Source organism: Blastomyces dermatitidis, assembly GCF_000003525.1.
Source record: "Blastomyces dermatitidis ER-3 genomic scaffold supercont1.6, whole genome shotgun sequence".
NCBI classification, from domain to species: domain Eukaryota; kingdom Fungi; phylum Ascomycota; class Eurotiomycetes; order Onygenales; family Ajellomycetaceae; genus Blastomyces; species Blastomyces dermatitidis.
This window is the reverse complement of record NW_025544779.1, coordinates 2,904,765-2,932,569: the sequence shown is the minus strand read 5'-3', so window position 1 is coordinate 2,932,569 and position 27,805 is coordinate 2,904,765. Positions and strand designations below refer to the sequence as shown.

Sequence of the window (27,805 nt, the reverse complement as noted above, 5' to 3'; positions counted from 1 at the left end):
GATGATCATATGATTCAAAGATTGAAAGAAGTTCACTGAGTGAAGAATTCTTGATATATATGATTATCTGATAACTGATATCTGATATCACCTGTAAAAGTAAGAGTTCCCTTGCACTTCAGAGAATGATCTTGCTATATTTAAGCATGAGAGCTGCAGAATGTGGAATACAATCTTATTCTTGAACTTGATTGATTTCAAAGGTTCAATCCACAGATTCAATGATGTACATGTCATATGCAGTTGACTGATAGGAAGAAAATGGTTCATACAATCCTATCAACTGATATGAGAAGAACATTTCATGTCTCTGATATAGAAGAGTTAAATCTGCTTATGCATCAATAAGTAAAGAGAACAATTCACAAGACCTCATCTGAAAGCATCCTGTATGTCATACAGGATCTGAAAGTGAAGAAAACTAAGATAAAGAATATGCAGGAGAATAAGCATATGAAGAAGCTTCTGAAGAAGCATGAAAAGGTCTTCTGAACAGATCTTCCACTGAAATTGCCACTGAAATGAGGATTTGTACATGAGATTGACACAGGGGATGCAAAACCAGTCAATCAGAATGCATACTCTCTGTCACAAATGCATCTTGAAGAACAGAAGTATCAGATCACAGACCTTCTAGAACATGATCTCATACAACCCTCATCAAGTATGTGAGGCTTTTCAGTTCTATTCATGAAAAAGACAGATGAAGAGTGGCAGATGTGTATCAATTATCAAGTACTCAACAAGCTTATGATTAAGAATGAATATTCACTGTCATGAATTCAACAACAGTTGAATACAGTTGAAAACACTCAATATCTATTGAAGATTGATCTTCTCTCAGAATACTGGCAGATTCACATAGATGAACTGTCAGTCCCACAAACCACATTTAATACACAATGAGAGAAGTTTGAATTCCTGACAATGTCATTCAGTCTGACAAATGTGCCTATCATCTTTCAAACAATGATGAATACAATTCTTCATAAACAGAATGAAATCTCATGTCTTGTATATCTCAATGACATTCTAGTCTTTTTAAACTCATACAATGAACATCTGAAGTATCTTAATGAAGTGCTTATAACTCTGACAGAGCATAAGCTCTATGTCAAATCAATCAAGTGTGTGTTTGAAACAGAAGAGTTGAAGTTTGTAGAACATGTAGTGAGTGATGACTGTATATGCCTTATTCTGAAGAAATTGAATATCATAGCAAATTGACCGCAGCTGAGAAATGTACATCACATACAACAGTTTCTTGAATTGATCTCATACTACTGCAGGTTCATCAAGGATTTCACATGAATATCTGCATCACTCTCAGATCTCTTAAGAGAAATGAATGCAAATCTGTGAAAGAAGAAGTTTTGTTCAATCATCTGAAATGCTGCATGCAAAGAGGCTTTTCTCACACTGAGAAAATGTGTAACAACATTCTCAGTGCTTATTCAACCAGATCATGATAAACCTTTCTACATTGAGATGGATGCATTTGAATGAGCTATTGAAGGCACTCTTCTACAGATGAGCAAGGATGACAAGCTGCACTCAGTGATATATGATAATAGGAAACTATCAGACACTGAGCTTAATTACTCAGTGTATGAAAAGGAATTACTAGTAATCAAGCACACACTGACATTGTGAAATAGATATATTGACAATGAGCATACAACAATGATGATCACAGATCATGAAAGTCTTGTCTATCTACAATTAATAACAAAACCTTTCAAATACTTAGCATGTTGAATCTCAGAGTTTCAAGTGTACAATCTTCATATTAAATACTGAAAAGAATCAGATACAGTGATGCTGAACACAATCAGTCACAGATCTGATTTCATAAGTGAGAGTTCTGTGAACCAGGCACAAGGGACATTCATGTTAAACACACTGAGGAAATGCAAGAAATCAGAATGAGTGAATGCCATGATCTCTTGCTTAAAGAATGACAAGATGTTGAATGACAAGTGTCTTATAAAAGTAGTAGAAGAGATGCTTTCAAACTTCAAGCTAAGGAAATTGGAAAATGATGTTATGCTTTACTGTGATCTAGAATATGCAGAAGCTCTCTATCTAGAACCTTCATTTTGATACAACTTAGTGACTCACATGCACAAAGAATTTGGTCACTTAGAAAGCCCTGAACTCATGAGTGTACTTGAATCAAGAGTGTACTGATTAAGCATGGCTGAGGACATTCAGATGTATGCTCATGAGTGCCTGAATTGCCAGGTCGCGAAAGGATCTAAGAAAGGGTTAGAACATGAAGAAGCACAACATCAGGTGAAGTGTATAATACAACTGTTCAAATGATGAAAGGTGAACCTCATAGGCATATTGCTGTGAATGTCAAATGGAAATTGATGAATAATCACTGCTATTGATTATACTACTGGCTGGCCAGTCGCGAAAGCAGTTCCAGAGGTGATAGAGAAGGTGATGACAAAGTTTCTACATGATGAGATCTATGTCAACTATGGAATACTGCATGAGATTCTAACTGATAATGATGCAAACCTTGTAGAAGAAGTGATGAGACATTTCATGAGTCAGTTACAGATAAGACATTGTAGAACAATGTCATATCATCTGTGAATGAATGAGAAGATGAAACACTTGAATGAAATCTTGAGCAATATGCTGATGAAATATCTAGTGAGTAAGTCTACAAGACTATGAGATGAATATCTCAGGCAGGTGCTATTGACCACACAGATTCAACAGCATGCAGTCTTCAAGCATTTACTATTCTACCTGTTGTATGAATTGCACCCGTGCATCTTGAAGAATGCTTTGAAAAAGATGAGAGAGAGAGCAGTTATAAACACAACAGTAGCAGTTACAGACACAACAGTCACAGACACAGAATCAAGATTGAAAGAGATCAGCCACACACATGCAAAAGCTAATAAGTTACTTCTGAATCAAGCAATTCAATCAAAAAGAATACAAGACTCACTTGTTAAGAAATTGAGTCTCAAGATGAGAATGTAAGTTCTTGTATACAATGAGAGTTCTGAGAAGTTTCAACCTAGATGATTTGAGTCATATAAGATACTCAAATCACATTCTCTGAGAATGTACGCATTGAAAGAATCAGAGAAATGAGTCTTACACAACTTAATCAATGATTCATGACTTGTGAAAGTAAAGATATAAGACTTGAGTGAATTATAATTATTCACAGCACTATTATCAGTATTGAAAAAGAAGAGACTTACAATTGAAAAGTCTTGAGAAGTAAGAGAAATCATAGACACTTACAAACCAGATGATCTCACTTATTCTGATCTTTTCATGATAATAAGAAAAGAATGAAAAGCAATGAAGAAATCAGATGAATATCACACTTCAATAAGTGATAAGACTGTAGCCAGTTGTATGATAATGCACTGCAGACAGCAGACACAATATGGCAAAGAATGATCTCAGAGTGACAGACTTACATATAAGTCAGATCACAGAAGAAAAAGGAATTCAGAGTTGAATTCAACTATTTACATCAGTTCAATCATGAAGATCACAGAAGATGAACTATCTGAAACATTCACAGACACATGAGACCAAATCATCTCAATCTCTGAGAATGCTCAGAGATTGGGTGAGATTAGTTTTAATGAGCTGTTCACTGTAGTGATCTGAGTGAGTGAAGAGAGACAGTATAATGCATGAGACAGAATCACAAAGATGAAAGCTGCTGAATCTAGTCACTGAATGCTGTATTATATAGAGATCACATAAGAGTAGTGACTAGCAGATAAAGAAAAAGTGTAAGAAAAAGAAAAGAGATAATGAATTGATCATCAACTGTAAGAGTCAGCTGCAAAAAGATAAATGTTATCATACACATCTCATTCATTTTCATACATCATACATTTAATCTATTTTCAACACCATGCCATCTGAAAAACACTAAAAACAAAGGAAATCTCAAAACTCGAGATCTGCAAGGGATTTGAGAGCTGCAAGTCACTCTCACAATAACACTGTACATGTCTCTGATTCCTCTACTGCTCTGTATATGATATTAATGTCATTTATCACAAGATTGGCTGAAATATCAATATAGAAATGTGTACACATACACATAGAGAAATTGAAGAAGAGTGTGAGACTCACAGAAGCAGAAGTCAGAGCAGAGAGAACAGAGGTGAAAGAAACAGAAGAAGAAGATGCAGAACTGAATGAACAATGACAGAAGTCACTCAGAGCTGAACACTTATAACTCAGTGTGTGCACAACCTTTCTCACAGAGAAGGGAGAGAAAGTGACAGAAGAAGCTTGAGAGTGAGAGAGAGTAGTCTCAGCAGTATTATCATCTTTAATTAAAATGGCCTCTGACACTGAAGCAACTAAGAACTATTATTAGTATACAAAACTGCAGAATCAGAGATGAGAACAGTTACTGAATGAACACCTGCTGACCTTAGAATTGTACACATAATTACAACATGCACAAGGCTTCTCAGAAAGAGAGAGAGAGACACAGAGAAATGCAGGAAGCAGAACACAGCATGTGAACAGCTTATTTTCACAACAACATCTCAGACAAGATATACAAGTCTCACATCTGTAAGTGTAAAAGAGAACAACATCTGCATTCTCATTCTCAAAAACACAGATATCTTTTGTCTGCATCATGAAGTCAGACAACAGACATCAGAGAATAGACTGATACAGATCTATCATTCTGAAAGAATTTATCAGAGTGAATGTCTCTGTGATATTGAACTTTACAGTCATAAAAAGCTTCTTAATATCTGTGAATGCTATGACTTCATACACAGTAAAACTCATAATGATTTTCTCTAAGAATAGAAAAATCAGTGTCAGAAGAAAAAGATGAAAAATGAAAAGACTTACAATCTAGACACTGTTGAGAGAGAGAATGATTCTCTGATATAAATGAATGATTATTTCACTATGAATATTTAAAATGAATATAATAATCAGTGTCTGTGACTGAGCTTCAGATAGTCATATTATACATCATCTTCATACAATAAATTGTTCTAGAAGTTAGTAAGAAGAGTAGAAGTATACATACTGAGAGATATGATTCATTAAGTCTATACAATATCTCCTTGAAACAGGGAGAGCTGATAACAAAAGCAGAGGCAGTAAAACCAGGAGTAGCAGAAGTGAGGATCACAGGAACAGAGGTAGTGAGAGCAGGAGAATCAGACACAGAGGCAGGTGTAGAAGATTGAGAGAAAGCAGTGAAGAAAGAAACAGAGAGGGCAGAAAGAAACACAGAAGACCTGGTCACACATGATACAGACAATTTCTTCATTATCACATTCTTCAAGTTCTCAATCAATGATTCAATATTGAGTTCACTATCATTGACAGACACAGATCTGTCAACACATGAAGATTCTACATGAATAAAAACAAACATATCAGCATCTGCATTCATGCAAATCATGCCAGAAAACACAATCAGAAACCCGCTGAGAGAGAAACAGTTAAGAGTGTATAAGAAGATGAAGAGAGTGTACAAGAAGGTGAAGAAGATGTGTTATTCATGATAGTATGTTCTGACAATCATTAGAAGATAAACAAGTTCTGACCATGTTTCACAATGCATTACACTTACTGCTAATGAACTGCCTGGTATGAGCACTACAATGATGCTTGTTATAAGAACAGAGGGTCATTGCCAGAAACACATACAATGTGATAGATGAACAGATAGAAAGAGTTGAACAGAAGAAGAGATAGAAATCTTGAATAATGATAGTGTTCAATGATGATGAAATAAAGAAGATGATTGAAGAATGAAAAAAGTTAGTGAATGAGTGATGTAATATAGTAAAAGTTTCTTTGTGAGAGTGTATACAGAACACTAGCTGAATCAGAAATAGGTCATACAATTGTGAAACACTAGTGATGAGCTAATCCGCATGAAGCTAGGGTGTATGACATGGTCACATGAGTGTGACTGAATCTGGTGAGAGAGAATGTGATTCAGAAGAATGTATAACTGTTGAATAATACCACAGCCACTTCCGAACTACTAGCGTATGTATACAAGTGTAAAGGGGCCATAATGTATGCTAATTAATTTAGCATACAAGATTACAATATAAGAAGCCGGCGTACGCCTGTAATCGTACACTGGCTTAAGCAACCTTTGAATCACACTCTTGTCACATTTTCCAAATGAGACCATGATTTCCACTTCTCAATTTAAATTATTTTTATTGCTTTAAATGGCTTTAAATCTCATTTAAGTGTTACCAAAAAGTGTTACTTTTTAAAAAATTAAAAATAGTCTAAAAAAAACCTTAAAATGTCTAAAAATAGTAACTTTATGCTAAGAATGAAACTAAATGAAATCAAATGAGATCACTTTCTTATTTTTTTCAAGTCATGGTTTCATTTTGAGATCTGATATATAGTCACTTTGCATGTTTATTTAATGATTAGTTTCAGCGGGATTCATGCTAAGAAATGTATGAGATCAGATCAAATAAGATTAAATATGAAATTCATAATTCTAGCAGTCAGTCTATTCAGCAGTTAGTCTAATTAGAAGTAATACTTTTAGACAATGTAATAACTGTAAAGTTTGATTCTGATCTCAGACACAGTCATATAATCAGTCTAATTACACAGTTAGTCTAATAATAATAAAGAAGATTAAGAGTGAAAGAAGTAATAGAGATAATAAAAGAGATAGAGATTAAACTAACTACTAAGATTATAAATTTCATATTTATTTTTATTTAATCTGATCTCATACATTTCTTGATATAAATTCTGCTGAGAATAATTATTAAAAAAACATATAAAGTAACTATTTATCAGATCTCAAAATAAGATCGCCTCGGTGGCTGAATGGTTAATGCGGCCACCCGGTAACGCCTTGGCGTGGGAAACCAAGGCATGTGAGTTCAAAACCCGCAGAGAATACATTAAATCCGGAACTCAAGCACCTCAGGTTTCTAATAAATACAGAGGTGTATAAATCGCTTCAATAAATCGCTCTATGTTCCTGGGCTGGGAAGTTATTATCGCATGTATCTAATTGTCACTCCTTTGTATTTCCTATGTTCTTGTTATCTTGGCATGGTCTCAACACCTGTATTTCCTCCTGTATAATCAACACTTGGCCTGTATTTAACATCATGCAAGGACTCATCATAAGCTCCGCTTGTATATGAGTATAATGGAAGAATAATAATAATAATAATAATCAAAATAAGATCATAACTTAGAAAAAATAAGAAAATAATCTTATTTAATTTTATTTAGTCTTATTCTTAATATAAAGTTACTATTTTTAGACATTTTAAGGTTTTTTTAGACTATTTTTAATTTTTTAAAAAGTATCACTTTTTAATAATACTTAAATAAGATTTAAAGTCATTCAAAGTAATAAAATGAATTTAAATTGAGAAGTGAAAATCATAATCTTATTTAAAAAATGTAATAAAAGTATATAGTAAGTCTCACTGAGATAGTATAAGACTACTATTTAATTTTAAAACTGTGTAATAAGATTAATTAAATTAGTAATAAGATCATTAAATATTCTGATTCTGATCTCAGACACGGTCACACAGTCAGTCTAGTAGAGGTAGAGAGTGAAAGTGATAGAGAGGCTGCGTAAGCAGTAAAGTGAGTGTAAGCAAGTATTTAATACTTGTCTCTCTATATATTATAGAAAAATCAACTTTTCTGAGTAAAATACTCTGTAATCTGATCTCACATGATATCACATGCATCTTATTAAATTCATTTGATGAAATTAAATACTTAGCTCTTCAGTTTATACAGCTCTGATATTAATCTTCATTCTTTTCTTTACAGATATTCTCTACTATATTTACATTCTTTATACTCTTCTCTACATTTATTACAATCTATACATTCATTAATATACTCTATTTATTATAGAAAAACTAACTTTTTCATGTAAAAAACACTGTAATATGATATCATGTATATTCTATCAAAAATATTTGAATGCTCTGACTTATATAGCTCAGATCAATTTTTAAATCTTTATTCTTTTTTTTTATTCTACATTCTCTACAGTACTTATATTTCTTATACTCTTCTCTATATTCATTTTATCAAATGCTCTGTAACATGATCTCATGTGATGTTATACACACTTCTTTGAATTCAGATGAGATTGAAGAGCTGACTCTGTAGTTTGTACAGCTCTGATTAATCTGATAATGATGATGAAGGTGATACAGAGTGAAAGAGAGTGATTAGAGTGATAGAGGTGATAAGAGAAAGTAGAAGTTAGACTGACTGTGTGACTGTGTCTGGAATAGACTGGCCACTGGGACCATGAATTTCACATTTGATTTCATTTAATCTGGTTCTATACATTTCTTGACGTGAGTCTCATCAGGACCAAGCCTCAAAAAAATCTGAAAATGAATCATTTCTGAGAGAAATGGTGTGAAAAATGACCAGATTTAATTCAAGAACAGTGAAATGAGAGTAATTTTTCAGAATAAACTGTGAAAGATGATCATTCTTTTAAAATCAGAATGAGACTGAGACTGAAGATCAAAATCAGTCTCATTCAGTTCATTCAGTGATTGCTTATATAATCAGAATTTGATAAGGATTATTAATAACACTCATGAAACAACTAAATACATTCTTATGTAAGTTTATTCTTCACTTTCTTATGAAAACTACACTTCTCTGATATACTGTGATCAGAGGTATTAAACTGTCTGATAATTTCATGTTTTACAATTATGAGTTTCTTGATTGTATCTTCTTATAATTGTTCTCAGTAATAGTAATAAATATCTCAACTTGAGTTGAACTTTCACTTTATTTTCATCTCTGTCAATGAAATTGTCAGAATATCACATGCTATCAGTGTAATAGTTGAATATGTACTCTTAACAATTTTTTATAACTCTAGAATTGATTTGACATGTAAATTCATTAAATTATCTTGAAGATAGTGATCAAATTCAGTTTTACAAGTATGTAGTTTTACCTGATTTTCAGTTGTAATCAATATATGCAAGTTCTGTTTCAAAGTTAGTATTATAGTTCTATGTGATATGAAGTGTTATCAAAGATCATTACTTACTAGAGAATTGTATTTCACTGTCTTCACATCTCAAACATCTGCTCATTCAAATCTCTGATAGTTAGCATTGTAGTAGTCTCAGGCTAATTTAATATATGAGTCTCATTTCTCCTCTGTTCAATCTTGAGAAGTGTAGATATTAATTTAATGAGAGAGATCTAGTAGAGCTGCTACAGCATAGTACTCTGCAAAAGATTGTTTCATTTTGCTGTAGTAATATGTCAGTTTATTTCTTACAGTAACAATAGCCTGTGCTATAGCATTATCTCAGACTGAATTTCTTTTTAAGTAATTCAACTGCTTCTCAAGATAAGTAAATAAACTGTTATACACTTACCAGGCTGACTGCAGCATTGATATATAAGTGATTGAGACTGTCTTTGTTATCTTATAAAACTGAAACAGTAAATCAATCACATATTTTAACTGAGTTCACTTCATATCAGAAAGTTTCAATATCTGAATCTTTTTCTGATCAGAGTGTTGCACTCAATGATCAATTATCTGATACAATTGAAGAGTCTGAATAGTTATCTTATATGTTAAACTTCATTATATTCTAATATTCTGTATTATATTCAGTGATGTGACTGATTTGTTTGTTTATTGAATATCATGAAATTATTATTATTGTTTAGAAGAGATACAAATTGCATTAGCAATGTTTCAAATCTATGATATTTAAATTATTAGTCAATCTATTCAAAATTAACAGTAGTGTTATTAAAAAGCATTATTAAAAAACAATATTAAAAAGTGTTATCAAAAAACATTATCTTTTACAAAGTGAATGCAAAAGTTACTTGAGTAATCACTTTCATCTCATTCTCATCTCAAGAATCAGCCATCTCATTATTCTTTATCTTGATGTTAAGATTCTTTATCAGTGTTTGCATCACAAGTTGAACCACATGAGTAATGCAGAGAATATGACCTTGTTTATTATTTCAGAAATGCAAAGTCAATTTTTGCTTCAAGCTCTTCATCATAGTGTAGTTATTCGCAGTATTATCAGTTATAATTGTAAGAAGACTGAGACTAATATCTCAATAGTCATTTTTAATCACAGTTATTAATATCTCTGCTATATAATTCTCAGTATGACTACTGATCAATGATTCAAATTCAATTAATATCTCTCAATAAGTTCAGTTCTCATCAATGTAATAACATATAACTCTCATAAATGTAAGATTGTTTATACTAGTTCATGCATTCACTGTAAGAGACACTCTTCAATGATTCTTCAACTCTGATTCTAGATATTGTATATTAACTTTGTAGTATGTTTCAAGATTGAACTGAAGACAGAATTGATGTGAAATATGAAGATTTGAATTAAGCATTTGAAGAAGTGTTCAGAATTCAGAGTTTTCAATTAATTAAAGAGAAAGATTCAGAGATATACACATGCAAAGTAATTATTCACAGAAGTTATCAGATAAGAGTTGTGAAATCAGAGTACTGATACAGAGTCATTTTCACATAATTTTCTTCAAATTAGAAAGTTAGTATTATCAAAAATCATTATCTGATAGAGTAACTTACCAGCTCAGTAGTAATTTTCTGATTATTTTTCTTTTATTGTCTGCATTCTGATGACTTCAGATGTTAAGAAATTTCTTCAAAGTTATAATTAGTTCATGATGAATGTTTCTGAATGAAGTTGCAGTAATTGTAGCAGAGAGATGACTCTTCAGTAATCTACAATGCAATCTGTTAATAATTATTTCATAGTTCATCTTAATATTTGTATTGAGTTTTTCATAAATTTTGTGACCTGAAATCAGATGTGAAGAATAAAGTGATTATTTATCATGATTGAAAGAGAGTATTCTGTGTTGAATTATAAATAACATAGACTTTGTGATTCACAGTGATTTCTTAAAGAGTTTATGAATCTTCAATAGAAGTAAAAGAAGTGAATTCAGAAGATATAATAATAATTTGAGAAAGATAATAATTTATTTTCAATAACTGATCACTGATGTGTGTAAGAAGAATTAATATAAGAGAAAATAATCTTGTTTCTTAGCTTAGTTATAATTTTAGTACTAACTCAGATTGAATATCATCAATGTATAAAAGTAAATAAATAATCTTGATTAATCTCTGTCATATTTCTTGAAATATATTAATATTATGAAAGAAAGTGTTACTATATTTCTTGAAATATATTAATATTATGAAAGAAAGTGTTACTAAATTACATTATCAGATAATATCATTAAAAATATATTAATATTGTGAATATCAATGTTGAAAAAATGTTGATACTTATACATTATAGTGATTTGTGAATCATGATAGTTAAATATATATATATATATATATATTGTTTCTGACTTGATTACAACTTGTACAATAATTTTTAAAAACTCAAAATTAATTTCAATTATTAATAATTATGAACTTACAACTAAACTAATTAATATAAAAAGAAAAAAACTTTTTCTACTTATTATCTTTCTTCTCTTTCTCATTCTTCTTATCATTCTTTATAATTCACTTCTCATTCTTCTTCTTCTTCTTCTTCTCCTTATCTGAGATGATAATCATTTCAAAATCTCTCTTCACTGCCTTCTCAGAGAAGAGTTCTCACTACTTTCTCTCAGCCAGGTCAACCTGTATCTCAAAATCCTGCATTTTCTGATCTGCTGTCTCAGATTTCACTTCAGCAGTAAGCAGATTGACATGCTCAGAGAGCAGAACTGTCTTCTTAATATTCTAAATTATGAAGTGCATTTAAGATCTGAACAAGGCCTTAATTCTCTTCTTCTCTGTCAGCTTCTGCTAATTAATTAGAGAACAGAAGTATTATCAAAAATCATTATCTCTTAATAAATAAAAAACTTACCAGTTTTGACTTCTTTATCTTCTACTTCAATACTCTCTCAATCTTCTTCTGTCATTACTTATTTACAGTAACACTCTTCTTCTCTCTCTCTCTCTTCATCTTGATCTCAAATTATTCTCAGAACTTCTTCTGATCTTACTGCTACTGTATAAGACTTTTCACTATCTTCTTCTTCAATCTCTCACAGGCAGCACTATTCATATTATTTCTATACTTAGTTCAGTCTAAATCTATCAGAAGTGTTACTTAAAATCATTATCATTCTACTTTCTTACAGAGTCTCTTCAAGATATTATAACATGTCTTATAATCTGTCTTCTCTTACTTAAATATCTTCTTCTTCTCTTTCTTCAATCTGTGACAGTGCTCACGCGCCTTGGTGATCCGCAGAACCGCAGAATATTTGAAAAGAGATGATATGATTGATTTCAGTAAGTGTTGAAGAGAGATAAAGATAGAAGAGACAGTCAGAAATAATATAATAATAATAATGATAGTAATAATGATGATAATGATGATGATGATAATAATAATGATGATAGTGATAATGATGATGATGATAATAATAATGATAATAATAATGATAATGATGATGAAAGAGAAAGTGCATTGAAATATATTACTGACTTATTAAATATAAAGAGACTCAAAGAAAATATTAACAGCTTTCAGCAATGTACAGAAACAGCTACAGTGTTGTATAGTAATATTATCTTCATTCAATGCATGCACTGTTGATATTCTTTGTATACAGTTATTATATAATCTGTATCAGAGATACATGCAGAAAACAGATCTTTATTACTAGAACAAATAATTGCAGTAATTCTCTGTTTTCATATTATAAAGATAAGTTGTTCTCATTTCTTTCTTCTCTCTTTTCTCTTCTTCAATCAATTACTAATTTCAAGCTGATATGAAAACTATTAAAACACTCTCAGAAACTCTTAAATTGAAGAGTATAGACTAATCAAATTTTAAATACAGAAGAAATCAAATTATCTTCTACAGATTCAATTATTCATTCTCTCTTAAATAAAACAGCAGTTGCATCCCTTCTTCTCTCTCAATCAAACAAAACATAGCCTGTGAAAAGTGAGTACTATGTCAGATGATAATGATCAACACAGCCTCAGTATACAGAGCTGCATATGTGCAGTATGTGCTGAACTGAGAGACTATGTAAGTTGTAAATTAACAGCAGCATCTCAGAGAGAGCTGTGCAGTGTGAGAAAGTCATAACTCTCAGTCATATATGCAGAGAGTGAATCACTGTAGTAAGTACATATGTATTAAAGTAATACTTTTTGATAACACTCAGTCTCTGATATGATGAAAATAGAGTCTCTTTATAAGATTCATTTCTATCAGAAGTCAGAGAATCTTATATTTCTTAAGATTATCTTCACACATCTTGTCTGTGAAATCAATGAGAGAAATCATCAATTTCAGTATTCTATTCTTAATATTATTCAAGTGATAGCAGAGTTCACTCTGATCACACTTTTTAAGTGTATATTTTTTAATTATTCATATTTATATAGATATATACTGATTATTTATTAGATAGTATTAAGATAATAACTTATCACAGCTGTGTTATTCTCACTGTGAGAAATACACAGTTGATAATGAATATTATAAAGACTCTGAAGAGTAGATATTTTAAGAATACTATAACTCTATAATCTTAATTTTTTTTTATTTTTATTTTTTATTTTTTTCTTTTTCTTTTCTTTTTTTTTTAATTTTTCTTTCTCTTTCTATCTTTTTCTTTCTCTGCTTTTTTTCTTTCTCTTTTTTTTTTTTTTTTTATTGTGATTTTTTCTTGTTATTTTATTTTTTGTTTTTTTGTTATTTTTTATATTTTACATTTTTTTTTTTAATTAAAATGATATTGATTATAATCTGTGTTTAAAAAAGTAATGATATTTGATAATACTCTCTGTTGAATTTTCAACAAATGAGCACTATGTTATGATATTATATAAGTGAGAAATGATTTCATAGTCTCATTTAATGTCATTTTCAATAATGAAATCAGAATGAAAATGTAACTAAGAATTCAAACATATTCTTTATCTGAGACTAGATTTTTATTTGAAAAGTGAATCTGAGATCTTTAATATTTGAAATAACAGGATTTGAAATCAATGTGATGAATATAAATTATGATCAGAAGTAATGCTTTTAGATAACATGATAACTGTAAAGTTTGATTCTGATCTCAGACACGGTCACATGGTCAGTCTAGTCTGAGACCAGAACCAGATTTTTTAATAGTTTTATTATCAATTTAACTGATCTTATTACACAGTTTTAACATTAGATAGTAGTCTTATACTGTCTCAGTGAGACTTACTGTCTACTCTTATTATATTTTTCAAATGAGATTATGATTTCTACTTCTCAATTTAAATTATTTTTATTGCTTTAAATGACTTTAAATCTCATTTGAGTATTATCAAAAAGTGTTACTTTTTAAAAAATTAAAAATAGTCTAAAAAAAACCTTAAAATGTCTAAAAATAGTAACTTTATACTAAGAATGGAACTAAATGAGACTAAATGGAACCACTTTCTCATTTTTTTCAAGTCATGGTTTCATTTTAAGATCTGATATATAGTCACTTTATCTGTTTTTTTAATAGTCAGTCCCAGCGGGATTCACGCCAAGAAATGTATGGGACCAGACCAAATGGAACCAAACATGAAATTCATGGTCCCGGCGGCCAGTCTAGTAGGGGTGAAGGGGGTGAAAGAGGTGGAAGGGGTGAAAGGGGTGATAAGAGAGGGTAGGGTGGAAGTGATAGAGAGGGGCTGCGGGGCGGTAGAGGCGGTAGAGGCGGTGGTGGTGATAAAGGGGGTAGAGGGTGGAAGGGGTGGAAGGGGTGGAAGGGGTGATAAAGGGGGTTAGAGGTAGAGGGTGAAAGTGGTAGGGGGGCTGCGCAAGCAGCAAAGCGAGCGTAAGCGAGCGTTTGATGCTTGTAATTAATTAAAATGAAATGAAAAATATTTCTGCTTGCAGACAAACTTTCATATAAATTTCTATTGATAGATGTCTATAAGTGAAATTAAGTAAGTACAGCGGAAAAACACAAAAAAAGTCATTTGACTCAAATGTCACTATAGGCTGCTGTATTATGTCTGCAAATCCGCGACGTGAGTTTGCATCATTCAGGGAAAAATTTAGGCTCTTTTTCCAGACACCTTTAATGAAAATTAAATCGTCCACAACATGCTAAGAAACTGTACAAAATTCAAATCATGAAGAAGATACCTCAAGCGTACTCATCATGCCTTGTCAAATCTGTGAGTTTCTTCTGAATACAGAGAATTTTTCAAGTTCCACCTGAGCCAAGACAGCGGGATGCTGAAGTGATAACTAGAGCTGCTGGTTCTACTTTTCCCGAGGCTCTCCTTTACCCATTGCACATTTAATCCATTTCAAAACTGGATCCTGCACATCTAGTTATAAAAATATCAGAGCTGCATTGAAACTTCTCAGTTGCAAGACCATTTCACCCTGCAGAAGATGATTGGCTTGATACAGGCCTTAACATTCTGCTGCAGCTTGACCAGAGACATACGCATATTAAAAATCAAATCTCTCTACTCCATGAACTTTTCCTCCCTCACTAACGCGTGCTGAGCTCTCGCAAAAATCCGCAGCCAATTGAAGCTCAACACGCCTTGCATGAGAAGACCTGCCTGTTTATGAGCCAGAACACCTATCCATAGTTAATCTATTTGATTACATTCACAATCTGGGCCAGTTCTTGGCTACAGATGGGTAATTAATAGACTAGGAGGAGGTTTTCCACTAACTACAAAGTACATATTTGACTAATAGTCTTTGTATCCACTCAGGTTTAATCAGGTTTTGATGGTTTTCTCTGAACCTTCTAGCTTAGAGATGTCAAAGAATCAGAATCATACTACTCTATAGACTCCAAATTGAGAGTAGTGAAGGATTTGCTCTGACTGATGATGTTAAAGACTGCTTGAGATCTGCATACACCTCTGTGAGAGTAATAGTCAGATGAGTGATTGGAAATAAATTCTGCTCTCAGACTAAGGTTCTAAAAGTGGTTCTCCTGCATAGACTGAGATAGAAAGAAAAAAAGGAATAATAATAATAATTGCGCTCAGATCTTCTTCTGGCCATCGAGAACACGAGAAGGCAAGAATACTGGCATTGTCACCGCACTGACTGCAGAATTGTGGCTTGGATTAGTTACATCTTCAACCAAGGGGCCAGGGGCACTCGGCAAAAGTTATTGGTGAGGTCACTTCTCCGGCTGCCAACAATATTTTGCGACCCAGCAAAATGGCTTCTAAAGTCATAAATAAGATATCATATTTTCTCTTCGGCAGTCCTCGAGTGCAGATTACCAAAGGAATCGGTTACACGGCATCGCTTTTCCAGAAGTTAAAGAAGACACATACGGATTATAATTTATAGACGGTGAAAAGGCAGCGATCGAAATAGTCCAAAGTACAGTACAAATGATGTGATGTATGTATGTACGTACAGGACAGGCTGTATTTGTGTATTATTAATTTCTTATTTAGCTGGGTTAGAAGCAAGGCACGGGGCATGAACCATGGAACCAACTCCGGCAGCTGCGTCTTGGCAAGGCTGAAGAAGTTTCATGGCTTGATGGCGGCGCTGCTCCGATCCAATAGGAGGGAGGGATATGGCAAGAGCTCCGAACACGTAATTCTTGGCGCACGTACAATCTGTAAGTGGGAAAGGCGCCTAGAGAGAGGTATGGAATTATCCCTCCTGATTGTGGAAGAAGCACGTACTATACACATGTTTTGCTTTATTCTATTAAGGGTCGTATACACGAAACCGGTCGATAACCCTCAGGAAAAGAAGCTCGGAAACCTATCGAAATACGCCATCTAATATTTTCAGCCGTTCCTGTGCCCGGTCTACGCTTTCCTCTCTTCCTTCCTACCTTTTTAAATTTCGAAAGAAGTTCAGTTCAGTACAGGCGAGGGATGAGACAGGAATGATAATGAAAGCGCCACGGACCGACTTCTTTAACAGACTCGTCATCCCGATTAGTGCTCCGACGCTCTGTGGTTGCTAAACTCCCGATCTGCGCAGCTCGGGGTGAGAGTTAGGTTTTTATTAACGAGATTTAAAAAGTTGCGGATTTACAAATTACGTACAGCCCCTACGACTCTGAAGGGATGTGAAATGGTCGGTGGTAACAGCTAGCTAGACCAAAGACATCAACTCGAGTCGCACACCAGCTTGATAGTTCTGAAGAAGCCAAAGCGGAGTCTGAGATCTGAGAAGGATGCCCGGCAGACTAACTTTGTCCAGACCATCCCCTATGCCGATCCTCGGCACATTTCCGTGTCAAATCTGCACTACTCTGTGTTCTGTGGCATAAGCCACCCGGATTGGGAATGTGGTACATACTACATACGTGTACCCAGTCGAAAAATAAGACCGGGATCTGCACTCTACACTTTCTGTTCAGAGGCCAGTATGCCAATGTTCGTGTGCAGAGTAGAGTGTGAAAGAATTCGTCAGCCGCCGGTCAATGAGCTACCTACAGAGGTATTCATTTCATTGGTGTTTTGTAGGCCAGCTGGCCAACAAACTACTCTTTCTATTGGTTGTGAAATCTCTATTCAGACGCATACTGTCACTACCGAGGTGCGGGGATCCCCAGGCAGTAACGACGGCCGGCGTGAGGCCACCCTAGCCAGCCGTGACCACTGTGATGAACCTGGAGGTTGGCGACCTGAGCCCATGAGCCGAACCTCCGGGACTCAACCCGTTGCAGCATCTTTGGTTCGCAATCTTGTCCCTGATGCTGCGGCTGCCCGCTTCTGGGGGATTGCAGCACTGAGCTTGCAATTTTCTGTATAGTCACGCAACTCGTTAAAATTAATCAGGGTGAGGTTGGTAATTGGCTTTCCATGAATGGAGTACGGATAACGGAGTACAAATGGAAAGCAACAGAAACTCTTTTGTGCACGCAGAAGTTCAAGTTGTGCCTGTTTGGCTGAGGTTGGTGGCTGTGGTGCCTGTGGTGCCTGTAGTTTCGGATTTAGAATGGAAAACTGGCCGTGCTGCACCTTCTCATAGATCTGCTGCCCCGTCTGCTCTGGCGGCAAAGATCTTGATCTACTATTATCAGTGCTAACTGACAGAGGTTGCAGAATAATATCATCTGATGAGCTCGGTTTAAGATGTATTAATGGGCAATTCTTTGAAGAGATCCGTACTTCAACTGATAATGGAAGCTTTTCTATTCTAACTCTATTATCTTAGGATATACAACAGGCAAAACGGGTGGTTTTGAAGAATTCATGAAAGAATGAGGATTAACTATTTGAGAGATAGTTATAGACTGTAGATTTGATGCAGACGGAGAAGCTTAAAGTGTCACAGAGCACTGATTTAGACATTTTCATTTTAATCTTCTAATCACTACAGACTTACTTTTTTTTCATTTCTTTTAGCCACTTATTTTTTCACATGTTTCATATTAATATTGTAGATATAAGATTTTTTCTTTTCTACATACTAACTAATAGAAAATCAATTACCGAGCCGTGCATGTCAATATAAAACTCCCGCGCCACATAGTACGGTACATACGATCGGCTTCAACATCCGGTCCAACTATGTGCTCGAACGTATTCTGGATCCCGATTTCCGGACCCGAAGTAGTTACACGACTTTTCTACATCCAGGTTCTGTTACCTCCCTGCAGCATAGCAAACAGATCGGACGTGATATTGCAATAAGCCACCCGATCCCAACCCTGCACCTGGGGGTTGTAAAAAGCAGTGCTCGCCTTGCCAGCTGGTGCCGACTAGTTGCCCGCTGCCATAGCCGGCATTTACACAGGGATCGGAGGATGGGGGTTGGGGGCGGATAGTTCTTTCTATGATAGCATTAGGAAAAGAAAGAAAAGAAAAAAACCGAATATATATATATAAAAATAAAAATAAAGAAAGGAATATGGAGAACAATAATATACGGTCCGATAAACATATGATACAATAGCCGCTAGTGATACGTCATCAACAAGAGAAAAGGATAAAGCATAGCAACAAATAGTAATAACCCTCACAGGCTTGAAATGCAAGGCAATCGAGTGATGCAAGAAAACACAGTAAAGGAAATAAAACCCCCAAACGTAGGTTAAAACATCTGATGCCCCAGGAAACGCCATTATCAACCCCTTTCCCACAGATAATACGGAGTTACATTGCATCTATCATGTAGATCTTGGGCCCTTCCGTCCCCCGACTCCTCAAAACGGAAAAAGGAAAACAAAACATAGAGATACAAATTACAGTATTTCATCCAAGCTGGACATAAAATAGAAGATTGCTCTACAGCAAAAATAAAAAATAAAAAATAAACAAATAAACAAATAAACAAATCAAGGGTACCGAGACGCAACCATGTCTCCTCCTCCTTGAAAATTCTATCCCTCAGCACCATAGCCATTACTTTCTGGGGGATTCTTTGTATGTCTATTATAACCCGAAGCGCCGTAGAGAAATGCAGACACAGAAGTGGGGATTTGGAATGGCGGCGAAGAAGTGTTAAGAAATATAGACATGCCATCCGGTTCGTCGTGAGATATTATAGAAGCAGTTTGGGAGGGAAATGCGGCCGATCTGGCAACGAATAGGCGGACATGGCAGTGGAGAGCAATTATGCTGTAGCACCAAGGAGCCGCACAATCATTTCATACCTAAGGTTTGGGTGAGAATGTCAGCAAAGGAACAGGATATATAGACCCCTCAAAATACCAAAAGAGTAAATCGTGAATGTTGGCTGTTCAATACTTACATTCCAAACATGATCGCAGCACTTGGGACAACTCGGAGGAGGTGTGGTGTCAGACCCCCGTATAGGCCTGCCATTCCTTCCTCCTTGAATATCAGTCGGAAGCACTGGACTAAACCGGTATACTTCATCTTAGCCTTGTCCCCTGATACCGACACCGTAGGAGCCAACCGTAGCCTTGTGCGGACAACTTCATGCGGGTACGTGGCGGCAGCAGCGAAGAGCTTGGCGAAGCCCGCGGCAAATATTTTTCCTCCCCAGGCCCCAGCATCATCAACCCAACTCGGTACATGTGTTGGATCAGCAAGCCTACGGGCCTCCCTTGTAGCGAGTATCCTTTTCATCTGTTCATACATCACCCAATGAATCGTGCTCTCCGTGACTCCGAGATACGATGCGGACAGTCCACGATAGAGCCCTCGAATTCCTTCGTGGCGCACAGTCTGTCTAATGCAGTCCCAGCTATTTTTATACTGACGCCCTCTGCCAGGTACGCTGGAAGCGTTCGATTTGTCCAGTTGCAACCGCGTTTTTACTAGCCAGACGGGGTTTGTCGCTGTTCCCGTCGCAATGCCAGCCATCGCCGCAGCTGTCAAGTGAACGCCCATAGGTGAAGTGGCCGGGTCATATTCGAAATACTCATTCAATAAACGTTTTCCATTTCCGTAGACATAGAAGTTGATAGCCCTTGCTGGGACTACGCCTATTAGGTTGGGTCCCAGACCTTTGAACAAGCCCCGCCACCCCTCATGGACGTGTATTGTTCTAAGCATTTGAAGAGTTTCTGTGAAATGGAGTAGAGCACTTCGAGGGACGGTAAGAATAGAGGTTGACTGAGGCAAGGGATGAGCCTCGCGCAGGGCGCGGAGTTGGGCTTGATAAAAGTCTGATTGCAGGCGGGTTTTTAGGACATCAAGTGGACAGGTGAGAGTAGCTGCGGTCATCCCGCCAATACTATTAAGTCTTGGTTAGCAACGTTCATTCTATTTTTGACATCTAAAAATTCAAAAGGAAGATGAGGTACGGAGTTGAAATACATACCCTCCGGCGAGGAAGTGAGCCCATGATTTCGCGTCAGGCTTTTCTGTTTTTTGAGGACCAGCTTCCACCACATCGTCAGTTTCTCGCTGTTATGGCAGTATAGACTGTCGCGAACCTTGTTTCTCATTTTCAAGGCGAGTGCGCCCAGTAGGGTCCTGGGTATGTGAAGAGAAGGACATTGTGTTCGGGAGCCGGAGCTTTGGTATGTAAAAATTAACACTCCCAAATTATTCACATTGATGGGTAACAATGAAACGACGATACAAGAAAGGAAAGAAGAAAAAAAGAATTAATAATATGAAAGCAAGGGTGTTATCATGATATCAAACTTGGAGGTGTGTTCTTCTGGGAATATCAGTGAAACCGCTTCCAGAGATCGCAGAATCTTTGTCCTGAGATCTTTTTTTTTTTTTTTTTTTTTTTTTTTTTTTAGCGTTCTTGGGAGACGCGAAAGCTTCGAGGTCCAAAGAGGTTTAGCGCGTGGACTTACCATCGACCGGGCGCGTTGAGTATGATCATGTGATCTACAAGTTTGGTGTCGAATTGGCCTGAGGAGTAGAGAAAGATATCAGGGGGGAGACTAACATATGAGAGCATTCACTACACTAAGATAATCATGGTGCTGAACAGTATGAGTGAATGGATTGAAGCGTCAGGATGTAATAGTTCCCATTGACTAGCAAGTGAACCGCTTGAGGCCCCGGGCCGAATTCAGCTTAAATATCGGGTTGGAGATTCAAACATAGCTACACAGCGCATCTTCATTGAACTTCAAAATTCCCTCTTCACTAGCGGCGTCCAAAAGAGAAGTATACTAACTTCGAACGCTGTCAACTTGTAGCTCATCAAACTAGCCATTCACATGTATACGAGAGCCTTGAAAAGTTTACAACAGTACGTATCTTAAGGAGATGGCACCGACCTGGAGGTGTTGGCCGACAAGATTTCATAATGCATGAGGCTATGAAGCCAGAGGAAATCCACTGGGGTTTGTTTCCGGGTCGGATAGGTGTCGGTTAAGTCGCCAGCAGAAAGAGTAGGCCAAGACCGCAAAGTCCTGTAGCAACCGAACCGATGTTGGCCACGAAAAACATTGTGACAATAAAGTGATATGGCCCTCCCCACTGATGAAGCAAAATCTCAACGGATATGAATCACACCATTGATTGGCAAAAAAATTGATTTCCTCATTTGTCGTGGATGTATGGTTGTATTGATACCATGTGTAGAGGCTGCGCTCCTCCACGCCACCAAGTGCAATACACTATTTCACCGTGACATAAAAGGAAAAATAGTCGTAAAAGGGAAAAAAAAAAAGAACCCAAACCCCGTACAACACAGATAATTGAATTTTTGTCTTTCTTTAGATAGTCGTCTCGTATGCAACAGGTGTGATCGTCTCGGGCATATTTCCCTCCGTGCTCACTGTTCTCGCCTCCCGGGGTCCGACAGGTTGTCTCTTCAGGTGGACGTGGATACCCTCCTCCTTGGCCTTCTGTCTCTTAAGGGCATTCTCCTTGACTCGGCGGAGGAACTCTTCTCTGGATCGGGAGTGGGAAACGTGCTCAATGCGGACGTTGACGCGCTTCTCCATGTATCTGTTTCCAACGCGCTTGTAGATGATGACACCAACGGCGGACTTGGTCACGTTGTAGACAACACCGGTCTTGCCATGGTAGACCTTATGTGGCATACTATAAATATCACAAATGTCTCAGCGCATCGATCTATTTTATCGTAGAGGGGGGAATTCTTTATAGCGGTGATCGATTCCACAGTTATCGCGGTCCGACGTTGAGGAAATACTTGGTACTGACCCCTTGTGAACTGCTCCATTGACTTTGATATCCACGATGTCGCCAACCCTATATACCCGGAGTTAGATCCAAATTTCCTAAAACAGCATCAATCAGAGTATATTCTTTCGTACCGGTAAACTCTCAGATAGGTGGAGAGAGGGATAACGCCATGTTTCTTGTATTCGCGGGAGAAGGCATACTATAAAACATCACATCCCTATGTTAGTAACTCATCAATGGAGAGAATAAACAGTAGAGAAAAACCTACGCGAGTGCCCTTCCTCAGACCGTGAGAGTGACCCATCTTGACGGATGTGAGGTAGTCAGATGGCGATGGCGATTGTCGACGTCGAAAGTGCTTCTTCCTACGGACAGACTGCAAAGAGCTTGTCGTCGTCGGGCTGCGATGGTTGGGTTTTTCGCTTAGCCGGACGGTGTGCGGGCTCAACCCTAATTCTGGCCCAAACAAGTAATCGCCCACCGACGTCTTAGCGAGCCCCATAGAGCCGCATCAAAACTTCCAACATCGACTTTATTTTTCTGATTCCTTACTTCCGCACCCCGACAACGACACACCCTCGACAAACCGGATTGCGCTGCCGTCTCCTCAGCCATGGCCCCGTGAGTATTTGGATGCTCGTCTTGTGCTGGATAAAATGAGCGATTCTCTAATATTTGAGTTGTTTCTAGTCGCTCCTACTCCAAGACCTACAAGGTCCCTCGTCGCCGTATGTAACCACTTGCAATCCTTGGCATATGGAGATTCGTCGATATACTGACAATTGCGCTTTCTTTCAATTTTAGCATACGAGTCGGCGCGTCTGTTAGTATCCTCAGGCCACTGAGCAGCAGCTTGTCTCTGCTTATGTCGTTGTGTCAGATTTCCTAACATGATTCCCTCGCTAGTGACTCCGAATTGGAAATTATCGGCAAATATGGCCTCCGTAACAAGCGTGAAGTCTGGCGTGTCCAGCTTACCTTGTCCAAGATTCGACGTGCTGCTCGGTATGGAAGCACCCACTCAGGCAATTAGAAAAGTTATGGATGATTATCTTGCATTGAGAGCGTCCGCTAATAGGCATTCTTTTAATAGTGAGCTCCTCACTCTTGACGAGAAAGACCCCAAGCGCCTGTTCGAGGGCAACGCCTTGATTCGCCGTCTTGTCCGCGTTGGTGTGCTCGACGAGTCCCGCATGAAGCTCGATTACGTCTTGGCGCTCAAGGTCGAGGATTTCTTGGAGCGCCGTCTGCAGACCCAGGTCTACCAGCTCGGTTTGGCCAAGTCCATTCACCACGCCCGTGTCCTCATCAGACAGCGACACATCCGGTATGTGTATTCCATTCGATTCTGTCCGGTGTATTGTCTTGCACTTTCTAACTAGTGTTAAACGTTTTGCAGTGTTGGAAAGCAAATCGTCAATGTTCCTTCTTTCGTCGTCCGTCTCGACTCCCAGAAACACATTGATTTTGCTCTTACCTCGCCATTTGGTGAAGGACGCCCTGGCCGTGTCCAGAGAAAGAAGAACAAGGCTGGTGAGAAAGGAGATGTGGATGAGGAGGAAGAGGACGAGGAGTAGATGTGTGCGTGGAGTTAATCATGAAAGGGAGGCGTTATTTGCTATCCGGCATACCCTAATGTATGATCAAATAAATATCGGAAAACTATTTCATGAGAATGAAGAAAAGCTAGCCATTCTACCTTATAATGTGAATATGACACCAATGAGTCCTAATTATGCCAACTCATAAAGCATAAGCGCCTGAAAAGTAACCCTGCTAAAGTTAAAACAACCTGGAACACCATTCAGAGTCGTGAATGTAGCCACCCAGGAGAGAACCTTTCCGCTTCAATTATCCTTTAACTCCCACTAAATCTTTCAACCCCTTCTCCGCGCCCCTATACCACCTCCCCATTTCCTCCAGCCCATCACTCTCCCCTTCCTGCTTCTTCCTGTGAGCCTCTGTAGCCTGCGCCACGCTCTTGACCTTCTTTCTCTCCAGTCTCACCAATTCCCTCTCAATCGCGTCAGCTTCTCTAGTACTCCGTGGCAATGACGAGTTGACCGAGGCAAGCTGCCGGTCTATGGCAACCAATTCTGCTTCACGTTCCGCAATCAGTTCAAGGGTGGCTGGTAACGAGAGAGTCTGGGACGAAGGAAGGGTAGAGTCAGGCTGGTGCCCATTTGACGCTTGCGAAGCTGCAGCGCGTAGTGTAGATATCGTGGATTCGAGGCTTTCAATTGAGGCCGGAAGGTCGGATAATTGTGTTGTCTGAAGCTGGACTTTCTTGTATCCTAGACAGGAGAGAATGTTTTGTTGTCAATATCTCAATAAACGCGCTTATGAAAATAGATCGGACAACGGAGAGTATTATTTACGCGTCGCCAGCGCCCTCCCCATCTTCTCCATTCCCTCAATCATCAGTCTAACATCCTCCTTCCGCCGTTGCAGTTCTTCCTTCACCTTTGCTAACTCGGTTTCGAGCTCGATATTTTCTTGGTGCCCAACAACCAATGGCGGGTCCCCGACGATTGCGCGCAGGAATTTCTCCTTCGTGACTTGCTCGATGTATGAAAAACGAAGTTTCGCGAAAAGTTCCTAAACCCCACGACACATAACATATCCAGTCAGGTCATGGAAGTTTCTTTTCTCTACAATGGCACATTCTGGGATTATGTGTGGGCGTGCCTACGTACCTTGTAATGAGTTAAATCTTCTTCCAGCGACGCAGGAGTTGGATTGTCAAACGCATCTGTAGACACGTCAGAGCGCCTGTTGGACGGCGACTGGGCTGATCCGGTTGGGTTTGTTGTTGTAGAAATTGGTTCGCTGATTTTGAGAATTGAGAGGCGCGTGTCGGGGCCTATTTGCTGGAGAGCGGCCAGCGCTTTCGAGGGGGATGTAGTGGACATGCTATCTTCCATCGTTTCCAGAAGCAAGTAGCCGATATACAGAGATAAGTGGTTTATATCCGATTCAAAGACCAACGAAATCATCCAATGGTATTTGAGCTATGGTCGAAAACATGATGTTCCCGCGTCAGCGTCATTCTAGTAATTATGTAGATAGATGTAACCACTCGAGGAGAGATAATCAGTAATGTTTGTCATGTTTGCATCAACTTCGAAATATCAGCCGTCATAAACCAACCAGCGACATCAACCCGCCGAGCCCAAGGCTGCAACTTGACCCCTCCTTACATACGTCAAGGTGCAGAGGCGATATATATCTCCTCCCACTTGAATCATCTATTTTATACATGGCCTGTCAGTTTGTATAATGTCTACGAAGAACGGGGCGGACTCTACGAATGCTCCCGACCTCGACGACGACGAATATGTCGCCCAGCTCCTTGCGAAGGATGCACGCGATAGTTCCCTACGATATTCTACCCTGGGAATGAATGCTTTCATCCCACTCCAGAGGTATGTGTGGCTGTCTTCTTTTAAAACTACCTTTGTTTCTATCTGTGTCGTTTTCTGACTATTGCGCGGGAATGACCTTAATTGTAGACCCTTCGCACGTGCCCCAAAGCCTAATACCCGATTTCTGAGGAATATACTGCGCGAAACGGACAGCCATAATGCGAGTCTGAAAAGAAAGGAGGAGGAAGAGGCTCGTGAGAGAATGAGGGCGTTGCGACATGGGCATGAGCCTTCGTCTGGTTCGACGGCAGCTCGCGATCTATATGATGTCAGAGCGGCGAAGCGACGCAGGGTTGAGGCTTCCACAGACAAAAAATACGAAAGTGGGGGACACTCTAGACGACAAAAAGGAAGGGAAGAGGAGAGTAGACATACTTCGCATGATCGAGAGAGGGAGGGACGGAGGGAACAGAGAATGAGGAGAAGGGAGAATGATGAGAGCAGCGACGATGAAGAGAGGGCGAGAAGACATAAATCGTCGAGATCGAGACGCCATAAGAAGGAAGACGATCGGTCTCACCGCAGTCATAGCCGGCGGCATGCGGAACATAGCCATTCCTCAGACAAGCACAGGTCGAGCGATGACGATCGAGAACGCCGTTCTCACCGGCGTCAAAAACGCCACCGCAGTCATTCTAGCTCCCCGTCACGAACTAGACGTCGCCCACCAGAGCGCTCCAGTTCCCGAAAGGGAAGTCTAAAGGGTAAAAATGAATCGCATGGCGAACAGCACCACCCCCGCAAACACCGCACATCTACTACATCCCGAGAGACACGGGCCGCTGCAGAGGCGGGGAAATCCCCACCCCTTCCCCAAACTTCACCACGTCACAGCAACCCCGAACCCCGGTCGCGAGATGTTGATACCATAGACCCGTCAGTGCCAGGTTCGGCTTCAGCTTCAGCTTCAGATTCAGATTCAGACCCGCTAGAAAGTCTCATCGGCCCACTCCCCCCCTCGGCAGAAAACGACGATACCCCCCCACTCCGCTCCCGAGGCAGGGGCGCCTACAAGAAGAACAAAAGCAATAATATCGACGCCCACTTCGCATCCGGTTACGATCCGGCCCTCGATGTCCGCCCAGATGACGAGGACGAGGGCGAGGGTAACACGGCCAACACCTCAAAAAGCCCCAGCAGGCCACGACGCCGGCCGGTGGCCGGCCTGGCGACTGCAGAGGACGATGACTGGGACATGGCTCTTGAGGCGTTGCGGGATCGTGCGTTGTGGAGGCGGAAGGGTGCAGATCGGCTTCGCGCGGCTGGGTTTGATGAAGGGGTTATTGAGAAATGGGCTGGGAATGGGGCGTTTGCGGGGTTGGATGGTGGTGCTGGTGGCGGGGGCCACAGAGATATGGGGGGCCGTGATAGGGATGTGGAGGATGTGAAGTGGGTGAAGCGGGGGGAGAAAAGGGAGTGGGATCGTGGGAAGGTTTTGACGGATGATGGGCATGTTGACGTTAGGCCTGAGTGGTAGCCTTAATATTTTTTTTTTTTTTTTTTTTTTTTTTTGGGGCGGTTTTCCTCCTTCATTTGGATGTTTTCTTTTTTGCAATCCTACGCCTACAACACTGCGTTGTTTTGGATCATATCGGCATGCGCATGCTACTGGTCTTGGTTTACCTCTCTACTTACCCCATATATCACCCTTGTTATTATTGCCCTTGCACCCCCCCCTTCCTTCTGGAACCGCACTCCAATTGTTGGATTAGGGTATTCATTACAGCCGAACATCCCGTGATAACCTATATAACTA

At 38.4% G+C, this 27,805-nt stretch overlaps 6 protein-coding genes across 6 annotated transcripts; 3 read left to right on the top strand and 3 right to left on the bottom strand.

Annotated features, from left to right (window-relative positions):
• Positions 1–16,547: 16,547 nt before the first annotated feature.
• Positions 16,548–18,028, top strand: BDCG_06239 (uncharacterized protein; the record flags this gene model as incomplete). The annotated part of the gene is made up of 2 exons (XM_045421973.1): positions 16,548–16,692; positions 17,185–18,028. The coding sequence occupies 2 exons, from the start codon at positions 16,548–16,550 to the stop codon at positions 17,841–17,843; spliced, it is 804 nt and encodes a 267-aa protein (XP_045277715.1). The 3' UTR covers positions 17,844–18,028.
• Positions 18,029–18,969: 941 nt separating this feature from the next.
• On the bottom strand, positions 18,970–21,246 carry BDCG_06238 (mitochondrial carrier protein). Its single transcript, XM_045421972.1, has 4 exons — positions 20,941–21,246; positions 20,826–20,886; positions 19,788–20,738; positions 18,970–19,689 (listed from the first exon to the last, which is right to left on the bottom strand). The coding sequence occupies exons 1-4, from the start codon at positions 21,002–21,004 to the stop codon at positions 19,650–19,652; spliced, it is 1,116 nt and encodes a 371-aa protein (XP_045277714.1). The 5' UTR covers positions 21,005–21,246; the 3' UTR covers positions 18,970–19,649.
• Positions 21,247–21,277: 31 nt separating this feature from the next.
• On the bottom strand, positions 21,278–23,100 carry BDCG_06237 (60S ribosomal protein L21-A). Its single transcript, XM_045421971.1, has 4 exons — positions 22,893–23,100; positions 22,756–22,823; positions 22,643–22,690; positions 21,278–22,519 (listed from the first exon to the last, which is right to left on the bottom strand). Exons 1-4 carry the CDS (start codon positions 22,926–22,928, stop codon positions 22,189–22,191), a joined length of 483 nt encoding a protein of 160 aa, XP_045277713.1. The 5' UTR covers positions 22,929–23,100; the 3' UTR covers positions 21,278–22,188.
• Positions 23,090–24,848, top strand: BDCG_06236 (40S ribosomal protein S9). Its single transcript, XM_045421970.1, has 6 exons — positions 23,090–23,245; positions 23,315–23,352; positions 23,429–23,447; positions 23,531–23,629; positions 23,718–23,951; positions 24,024–24,848. Exons 1-6 carry the CDS (start codon positions 23,238–23,240, stop codon positions 24,199–24,201), a joined length of 576 nt encoding a protein of 191 aa, XP_045277712.1. The 5' UTR covers positions 23,090–23,237; the 3' UTR covers positions 24,202–24,848.
• BDCG_06235 (uncharacterized protein) lies at positions 24,053–25,694 on the bottom strand. The gene is made up of 3 exons (XM_045421969.1): positions 25,321–25,694; positions 25,003–25,222; positions 24,053–24,918 (listed from the first exon to the last, which is right to left on the bottom strand). The coding sequence occupies exons 1-3, from the start codon at positions 25,618–25,620 to the stop codon at positions 24,476–24,478; spliced, it is 963 nt and encodes a 320-aa protein (XP_045277711.1). The 5' UTR covers positions 25,621–25,694; the 3' UTR covers positions 24,053–24,475.
• Positions 25,695–25,780: 86 nt separating this feature from the next.
• BDCG_06234 (uncharacterized protein) lies at positions 25,781–27,730 on the top strand. Its single transcript, XM_045421968.1, has 2 exons — positions 25,781–26,049; positions 26,137–27,730. The coding sequence occupies exons 1-2, from the start codon at positions 25,904–25,906 to the stop codon at positions 27,524–27,526; spliced, it is 1,536 nt and encodes a 511-aa protein (XP_045277710.1). The 5' UTR covers positions 25,781–25,903; the 3' UTR covers positions 27,527–27,730.
• Positions 27,731–27,805: the final 75 nt, after the last annotated feature.

Coding starts and splice junctions, on each gene's coding strand:
- BDCG_06237 (XM_045421971.1), bottom strand. CDS start 22,928: ATGGGTCACTCTCACGGTCTGAGGAAGGGCACTCGC. Junction 22,824..22,892: donor GTCTGAGGAAGGGCACTCGC/GTAGGTTTTTCT, acceptor GATGTTTTATAG/TATGCCTTCTCCCGCGAATA. Junction 22,520..22,642: donor AATGGAGCAGTTCACAAGGG/GTCAGTACCAAG, acceptor TGATATTTATAG/TATGCCACATAAGGTCTACC.
- BDCG_06236 (XM_045421970.1), top strand. Junction 23,630..23,717: donor AAGATTCGACGTGCTGCTCG/GTATGGAAGCAC, acceptor TTCTTTTAATAG/TGAGCTCCTCACTCTTGACG. Junction 23,952..24,023: donor ATCAGACAGCGACACATCCG/GTATGTGTATTC, acceptor AACGTTTTGCAG/TGTTGGAAAGCAAATCGTCA.
- BDCG_06234 (XM_045421968.1), top strand. CDS start 25,904: ATGTCTACGAAGAACGGGGCGGACTCTACGAATGCTCCCGACCTCGAC. Junction 26,050..26,136: donor GCTTTCATCCCACTCCAGAG/GTATGTGTGGCT, acceptor CCTTAATTGTAG/ACCCTTCGCACGTGCCCCAA.
- BDCG_06238 (XM_045421972.1), bottom strand. CDS start 21,004: ATGTCCTTCTCTTCACATACCCAGGACCCTACTGGGCGCACTCGCCTT. Junction 20,887..20,940: donor CCTTGAAAATGAGAAACAAG/GTTCGCGACAGT, acceptor ATGTGGTGGAAG/CTGGTCCTCAAAAAACAGAA. Junction 20,739..20,825: donor GCTCACTTCCTCGCCGGAGG/GTATGTATTTCA, acceptor AAGACTTAATAG/TATTGGCGGGATGACCGCAG.
- BDCG_06235 (XM_045421969.1), bottom strand. CDS start 25,620: ATGATTTCGTTGGTCTTTGAATCGGATATAAACCACTTATCTCTGTAT. Junction 25,223..25,320: donor AAGATTTAACTCATTACAAG/GTACGTAGGCAC, acceptor CGTGGGGTTTAG/GAACTTTTCGCGAAACTTCG. Junction 24,919..25,002: donor GGGGAGGGCGCTGGCGACGC/GTAAATAATACT, acceptor TCTCCTGTCTAG/GATACAAGAAAGTCCAGCTT.